Genomic DNA, 8,853 nt, shown 5'->3' on the forward strand with positions numbered 1-8,853 from the left:
GAAAGTTTCCCCTACAGGCGTGACGCCTGATTGGATGACAGGGAAGGCCAGTAACATTCTGACACACACGCTTCATCTTAGATAAATAATCGTACAAAGAGTAAAAGACACATGCATTGACGGTCACCTACACCTAAGCACAGGTACCAGAGCAGCTCAGACAGAGACGCAGGCATGAAGACTCACAAGCTTTTGTTCATAGCGCTGCTGGGCCTGCTGCTGTGGGCCTCCTGCACGCAGGCCGAGGACAGCACTGACAGCCAGACAGAGTCGCAAGAGGAGACGTCTGAGGAGGCATCGCAGGAGACAACCGAGGAGGCGGAGGAGGAGGCAGAGGCACCAAAGAAAGAGAAAACAACTGAGATAGAGGAGGAGAATAACGTCATGATCCTTCACATCAACAACTTTGAAAGAGCCCTCAGCGAGAATCAGTATTTACTGGTTGAATTCTGTAAGTGGGATGTCTTATATTAGATGCCAGTAATAACTTGTGATGAATTTTCCCTTATCGCTTTATTCTGTCTTCAACACAATTGTTATTAAATTTGAGTTGCTTTTATGCACAAATAACATCAGTGACAGCAAAGGTTGGCATAAGGTGCCACATAAAGAAGAACTCATAGGTAAGTTGTGCAGATTTTATGTAAAAACATGAAAACTAAAATGTAAAATAAGCATTAATGCTCCTTGTTCATCCTGGGAACATAATCTAATCTAAACTGATCAAAGAAGGTTAGAAAATATGGCAGGAAGTGAAAAGATTATCTCATTTTGCTGGCAAGGAATTTAAAATTTGATCAATTTACAAAAGAGAGAAAATCTAAGTTTCCTTTCCCAGCCTTTAACAGCGCCGAGGCATTATCGCACACGTGACACGTCCTGTCCAGGTGTTGTGCGGGTTCAACTCTCCCACAGATGAACTGAAGCGGAGAGGCCAGGACGAGGAAATGAGACATGGGGGAGAAAGACGGAGCCCAACTGCCACTTTTCTATCAGCTGCTCATTTCCATGAGTATCTGGACAGGAGCTGCTGATAGCAGCAGAGGCCTGCTGTGGACAAACCCCTGTAGTGTCTCCCTCTGTCTCTCACTCTCTCTGTAACTTTCATTGAACTGTGTGTGTTCATGTGTTTTTATATGTACTGTAGATGCTCCTTGGTGCGGTCACTGTAAACAGCTGGAGCCAATTTACGCCGAGGCTGCCGAGAAGCTGAAGGAGGAGGAGCCGGAGCTGCGCTTGGCCAAAGTGGACGCTACGGAGGAGAAAGAGCTGGCCGAAGAGTTTGACGTCGGAAGCTTCCCCACTCTGAAACTCTTCATCAATGGAGACCGCAAAGAGCCTGTCGAATACACCGGTGAACACACACATTTATACACAAACACGAGCAGCTCTTTATGCATCATCAGTGAACATCATCACCTGATTGTGTATAGTTTGCATTTTTCCACCTCCCAGCACCTTCGAGGGTTATCATCTATTAGTTTGCACACTGAACCAAATGTGTGTGTTTAACCTACTGTATAACCCAGTTGGTGTTAGATCTTTTTTAATTATTATAATTTTTCTGAGTCTTTGTGTGTCAAAGCTGTGGTTCCCACAAAGGCCTGTGGGATGGGTACTGCTTTACTGAGTAGAGCAGCTGACCCATATGCAATAAGGGTTGGAATCTGCCTAGAGGTCTTTACTGGTCTTTCGCTCAACTTTATTACAATAAGAATCTAATGTGACCAAAAATTATATTTTCAAAAAGTAGCCCTTCATCAGCATCACTTCTCACATTAAAACATGTTGATTTGAACTCATGCTACACTTTTTAAAATTAAAATAATTACTGTATATTCATTTTTCCAGCAAAGAGTCCAATCCAGCCACTGGACAGGTTTGGAAATGTTTTTTAGATGACAATTTGGGGCTTTTAACTTTTTTTCTGCTAAAAACCTTCCCCAAGGTTATTTGCACTTCAAGTGTAATTAAGTGACAGGTAAACAAACAAACACCAGTAAAGTTCTTGTTTTTTCACTACTGACTGTAGAAATAAATGGGTCCAAAGTTTTTTAAAAAAGGTATTTTTTGTGAATTAATGACACTTGTGTGCTTTATAATTACAGGACAGTCTGCACGATAAGCTACCACAACTTTTTCTGTACTTTTACACATTTATTTCTTACAATTTAAGACAGATTTGTTTCATTTACTACAGCAAACTTTCTATTCATTTAACTACACATTTAGCAATATGCAGTTAAACCTCTTTATACTGACCGATTACTTAAGGTCAAAGCTGGGTTGGCGGTATGTACCCCTCGATATAAAATGACTTTGACTAGCTGTTTCAAATATTTACCCATAACCTTTTAGCTAGTACTAAAAATAAAAGCTAGCTAGCAATTCCAACATTTATTAATTAAGCCAGACTTTTAGCAGATATTACAAATACCCATTACTTTCTGACTGTTCCTTAATTGAATTCATTGACTGCCTGTTTCTACTCTCTTGTTATCATTTCTGCTCAAAGCTGAGCTACAAGCTGATGTTGGGGACTCTTTGCTTCAAAGCACCTGAAACAGCCGCTTTATATCGACCTTTTCTCTGCAGGTAAGAGGACGACGATGGGGATAATCCACTGGATGAAGCGTCGCACTGGCGCCGGTGCTGAAGCCCTGGAGTCTGCAGATTCTGCAGCTCAGTTCATAGACGCCCATAACATCACTGTAGTGGGATTCTTCGAGGTCTGTCCTTCTGTCGAGGCTAACATTAAATCATGCAATCATCTATGAGTGCTCGTAACTCCATGCTCTCGCCCTCTCCTGCAGAGTTTGGATAGTGAAGCTGCTCAGGTGTTTAAGGAAGTTGCTATGGACACGCCTGACACAGAGTTTGGAGTCACAGCCACTCCAGAGGTTTTCCAGAAGTATGAGGTGAAAGGCAGCTCCGTGGTGCTCTTCAAAAAGGTACAAATATTTTGCAGAGACTTTGCTTTGCTCCCATCTAGTGTCCGGAGATGGTGACTGCATGTTCCTGTTAAAGGCCAAACGTCCTTGAAGATATTCGGATCAGTTTTAGTTATGCAAAAATAATCAAAGATCATTAAAATTAAATGTTACATATATGTTGTAATAACTTTATGATATCCATGTCCATGTAGCTGATGATAAAATAAATTATTAAGCCTATTGACCATGAAGAGAAAAAACATCAGAAAAAGAGACTGTGACATATAACAGAATCAACTTCTTTGAGTCTATGAGTCATTTCTTTGAATAACTTCACTATAAAACAGATTTTGATGAATCAGTGAGAATATGACAAAATAGTTGTAATGATCTTTGTATTTATTTAAAAGGGAAAATGCAACCTGGTAGGTTGATATTATTTATAGATAATTAAGAAAAAACAAACATAGAAAACCATTTAAACATACTGTATGTGAAAGAAAAAACGTACACATATGAGGTAACAAATCAAACATTAAAACCACTAAAACTGAATTAAAGACCAAAACACATTAATTACTATAACATTTATGGATTTGAGAGGGTAGATTATACAGTAACTACTGTGTTATAGATGTGGAGAAAGAACGCACCGAATTATGATCCTTAATCCTGCAGGTGTAATATTTCAAGTATGTAAAATGTAAATGTGTGTGTGTGTGTGTGTGTGTGTGTGTGTTTGCTAGTTTGATGATGGCAGAGCAGACTTTGTGTTGTCAGATGAAGGGAAGTTGGACAAAAACAACATGACCACCTTCATCAAGCAAAACAGCCTGCAGCTGATCATCCGATTCAGCCAGGAGGTAACGCACACACCAGTGAGCAGACACGAAGAGAAAACTGCAATTAAATTTAAAAAATGATAGCATAATACTGTGTGTGTGTGTGTGTGTGTGTGTGTGTGTGTGTGTGTGTGTGTGTGTGTGTGTATTTTCAGGTAGCAGACAAAGTCTTCAACTCTGGCATCAACGTGCACTGCCTTCTGTTCATGAACTCCACAGTGGAGAGTCAGATGAGGCTCCTGGAAAAATTCAAGGCTGTTGCCAAGGAGTTCAAGGGAAAGGTAACTGTCCTGCTCTGTGTGTGTGTGTGTGTGTGTGTGTGTGTGTGTCATGTGGATCATTACAATGTAAGGTGAAGACTTTGTTTCATCAGTGCTTTGTCCTCTAAACTGTTGGAAATGTGATTGTGATTGTGTGTGTGTGTGTGTGTGTGTGTGTGTGTGTGTGTGTGTGTGTGTGTGTGTGTGTGTGTGTGTGTCATACAGCTGCTGTTCATTCTGATAGACATGTCAGAGTCCCTGTCACACGTGCTGAGCTACTTTGCCGTGTCCAAGGACGACGCCCCCACGATGCGCATCATTAATATGGACACAGGAAAGAAGTACACCAGTGACTCAGAGGAACTGACCATAGACTCACTACAACAGCTGTGCCAAGAGGTTGTGGATGGCACTGCAAAGGTACTACAAACACACACAGTCCCCACCTTCTCAAGTCTGTATGTGACTGTGAATGTTAGGTTAAAAGCACTTGGAGTGAAGTAATGTAATGACTAGTAAAGTACTGTAGAAGTACGAGTTCTTCTAACTGGTCCTTTTTTCTTCTGCAGCCTTACTATCGGTCAGAGGATATCCCAGAGGACTGGGACAAAGGACCAGTTAAAATCCTGGTGGGAAAGAACTTTGACTCCGTCGCTCTGGACCCGACCAAAAATGTGTTTGTGGAGTTTTGTAAGTCAAATCCTTGACAGGGATCTTGTGAAATCAGAGCGTTAATTTATTATTCAACTCAATCAAATTTGCAGTGAAGTTTGCCAACATCACTTTGATCATCACTTTTCTCTGACTTCAAATTCATTAGTCCTTGATTTAAGCTGCTTCGCTAAATGATTTTTAGAGTCCGGCACCGGAGTTGCTCCGGTGTCTCATCTTACTTTAATGAGCCTACCTGTGAGCAGGATTTCCGACATCTTAATAACTTAAAAGCGAGTCCTGGTCTAATAGGAAATTTGGCAGCTGGAACCCTGCACAAACACCAAGGATAGACATTTCCAATGCAGTCTTTAAACCTTTGACAAGAAAAATATTTGCATATCCACCAACAGTGGATTCAAGGAGGGAAAACTCCTTGAATTTACTACTTCTGAACAAAACATCTTCTCAAGAGAGCATGGAGCAAAGGCTGTAGAGTCTATAGCATACTGAACGATTTTAATGTTACAGAAACTACAGAAGAGGACACAAAACAAGCACTAACAGAAGTAGATTAAGCTACTGAGTGAAGGAGGTACTGATATTAGATGCAGTATCTATATATGATAACATTATCATTCAAGTCTTGTGTTAAAGCTGGACAGAACTCAAAGTGAAGCGACAGGAAGCAGAAGCATGGTCAAGCAATATTTATTTACAGTTTACCAAAGAACATCATGAAGTGTTTGAGACAGAGAAGCAGAATGAGCTGGTAAAAGGGTTGGAGCTGGCAGCGTGCACACAGAGCGAAGGCTAATCCGAGCCAGTGAGAGCAGAGAGGGACACTCAGACACAAGTAATCTGTGCAAGCTGGAGACCAGAGGAGGTCCACTCCAGGAGTGGATCAGCAAGGAATTAGCAAGAGGTTTAGTGAGTGGCCCGAGGAACTGAACGGCTGATTATGTGATTGGGCAGCATGCTGGAGCTAAGGACCGGTATTTGAGGCAAAGATGATTGCAGATGATTGGCAGCTGGAAACTCAAGCCACCAAGCAACTGATTCCACTCCTGTAATCAAAGCAGGGCATGTGGAGAAAGATCCGGATTTGGGAAAAAGGCTTAGCCTGGAGAAAAAGTAGTATAAATTCACACCTGTTCTTTTTATATGTTCGAGGCATAATTATGCTGTGGCTGTCTTTTAATCTTTAATCCTGCCAAAATTTGCTTAAACGTTCTCTTGCACACACTGAACAGCTGATTAGAATTTGCTGGCCAAACATCAATGCAACCAGTCAAGACTACAGCCACAAAATGTCTAATAAAATAGCATTTTAAAGCCAGAAGGTCGATGGTCACCTGTGCTTTGCCATAGTGTTGTTCTTCAAAAACACTTTTTTGGCCAATATTTGGTGCCATACACACACAGAAGCAGAGGGTGAGACCGTGAAGATATTTCACCTTCGGTCAGATGCTGATCTGGTGATGCTGACCTTTTGTGTCCACCGATTAATAAATTCGTTCAGCGTCTACACTGCATGTATCTTGAGTCTGGACACAATCAGAAGTAAATTCCAACTTTAGTATATGGATGGAGTCACACAACTGCAAAAAGGTAATATTAGTTAGCAACAACCAATCCTAAAGTTCATGCCAGGCTTGCGGCAGTTTTTCAAATTCTTCATTCTGTATTTGGTGGTGAATAGATGAACAAAAGTAAGAAACGCAAACAGAGAAGATAACATCACATTTATAGAGGTATGATAAAATGAACATGATATCATGAAAATTAACAGAGCTGGGGTTTATAATGGATCTAAAAAAAACACCATCTAGATGTTAGTAATGCAAGTTTCATTCAGATTGGCCCACCTATTAAGGTGGAGAAAGGGCACATACTCTGTAAGAAGATTATTGTTCTCACTTAACACAAGTAATTGTTAACGTGGCCATGTCACTACTCTAAAGTCAGATGGGGCAAGAGCAGTAAGACAGGCCAACAGTTCAGCTGGATTTCTAAAATAAAGAACATACACTATGCGGACAAAAGGATTAGGAAACGCCTTTTAATTCAGGTGCTTTCAGTTTCATTGCCACAGGTGTATAAAGTCAAGCACCTAGCCATGCAGTCTGCCGTTACAAACATTTATGAAAGAATCGGTTCTGTAACAGGATGCCACCATAGCAACAAGTCAGTTTGTAACATTTTCTGTGACATCTATAAATTCCACGATCAGCTGTAAGTGTTGGTAGACCTCGTATAGATCATAAAAGACGCCAACTCTCTGCCGACTCAGTAACTGCAGAGCTCCAAACCTCTGTCATTAACATCAGCACAGAAACTGTGCACCAGGAGCTTCATGGCATGAGTTTGCATCTCGAGCAGCTCCTGTTGGTGGAACATCGTGTTGGCTAAGTTCTTTGGTCCATATAATGTGTGTAGATTAGTATGCACCAAACAGGGAGTTGGCATTAAGGGAGTTAACGTTTATTTAGCTGAACTTAAGGTTTGTTCAAACACGGTAAGAACCTCCTATCCTTCCACATTTCCTTTAAGCAACGAAGCAGATCTCTAAAATGGTTATTCCTCTGTGTTTACTGTAACATACAGCTGAAATAATCCACCTTTCATTAATTCATCTTCACCAACATTAAAATGAGGTTCCTTGTATGTGTATCTCTGTGTGTCTGAGTGTAGATGCTCCATGGTGTGGACACTGCAAGGAGTTGGCTCCCATCTGGGATCAGCTTGGTGAGAAATATGCCGACCATGATGACATCATCATAGCCAAAATAGACGCCACAGCCAATGAAGCGGAGTCTCTTGACATTAAGAGTTTCCCAACACTCAAATACTTCCCAGCTGGTGACAAAGAGGTACACACACACACATGCACACACACACACACACGCACACGCGCACACACACACCTCTACACACTGCATTCTTTCCTTTTCTCTCAGGTGATCGAATACACTGGAGAAAGGGACCTGGAGACATTTTCTAAATTCCTGGATGGTGGAGGAGTTTTACCTAAAGAGGAAAAGGATGAGGATGATGACGATGATGATGATGATGAGGATGAGGTGGATGAGAAGAAGGAAGGCGACAAGGCTGCTGGCGATAGCAAGGTTTGTGTTAACGCTGCAGATTTATGCTGTTTTTCTTTTAAAAATAATCCACAGTTCACACGTTTTCCTCTTTTTCAGGAGCCCAATGAGTCCGCAGAGGAAAAGACCAACAAAACATCCAAAGATGAGCTGTAATGTCACTTTTTGGCCAATCAGGATCAACCTAGCAACTTTGAATTTTCTTAATAAAAGTGATACAGGTTTAAAGTGTTGGCTTTGTTGTGAAAAAGCTTTAAACTTTTTGTCTTGATGCTTGCTTCTTTATATGTCTGTTGAGTGCTTCACACGGCTGAATTTGACAGGTTCAACACAGACGGTAATATTTATAGAGACTCTCCAAATGTGTCATAAAATTGAGCTTCAGCAGGATTACGAGGACACGATGGACCAGGATCAAGGTTGGACGTAGCGGTGCAGTGAAAAGAATTTCTTAGAGATTTCTTGGAAACGAGTCACATAATGATTTGTTCTGTGAGTTTCTTTGTGTACAAACTGTGATCAGCTGACTTGTGCTGCTGCTCTGATATTCACTGCTCTTTATCTTGAATTCAACAAGACATAACTGTATGTGTTGTGAGCTATGTGGCTTATTTCTAACCCCCTTAATATGATAAATCTAGTGTAAAAAGTAGAAACCAGTGCGTTTATCTAATCAGCATCACCTCAAATATAAATTAATGTCTGCTACCCTTTATCACTGTGTGAGAGGTATTTGTTATACAATATGGAGGACTCAGGCATAGAACTGAACTCAAAAGCAGCTTTATTGCTGAACTTACATGAGACTGAATAGAAAGACTAAGCAGACATGTGGGAATACAAGCTAGGAAACTACACAGGAACTCACAGGACACACAGCTTGAGGGAAAGACAAACAAGGGCTTAAACAGACACAGGAAGTAATGAGGGAGATGGAGTGCACCAGGGAGCCCAGGTGAACTAAATCAGGCTAACAAGACAGAAGAAGCAAAAACACAATGCACACATAAGAGACGATCAAAATAAGACCAGAAATAAACAAACACAGAGACAGAGACCC

The 8,853-nt window shown here is 41.0% G+C and overlaps 1 protein-coding gene across 1 annotated transcript; it reads left to right on the plus strand.

The window, feature by feature from the left end:
• Positions 1 to 128: 128 nt before the first annotated feature.
• pdia2 (protein disulfide isomerase family A, member 2) lies at positions 129 to 8,494 on the plus strand. The gene is made up of 11 exons (XM_084931796.1): positions 129 to 451; positions 1,148 to 1,354; positions 2,596 to 2,729; positions 2,814 to 2,951; positions 3,680 to 3,796; positions 3,931 to 4,056; positions 4,261 to 4,455; positions 4,605 to 4,725; positions 7,381 to 7,559; positions 7,647 to 7,814; positions 7,893 to 8,494. The coding sequence occupies exons 1-11, from the start codon at positions 175 to 177 to the stop codon at positions 7,947 to 7,949; spliced, it is 1,719 nt and encodes a 572-aa protein (XP_084787922.1). The 5' UTR covers positions 129 to 174; the 3' UTR covers positions 7,950 to 8,494.
• Positions 8,495 to 8,853: the final 359 nt, after the last annotated feature.

The sequence above is a fragment of the Perissodus microlepis genome, chromosome 6, assembly GCF_051167445.1.
Source record: "Perissodus microlepis isolate ML-2025 ecotype Zambia chromosome 6, ASM5116744v1, whole genome shotgun sequence".
In the NCBI taxonomy this organism is placed as follows: domain Eukaryota; kingdom Metazoa; phylum Chordata; class Actinopteri; order Cichliformes; family Cichlidae; genus Perissodus; species Perissodus microlepis.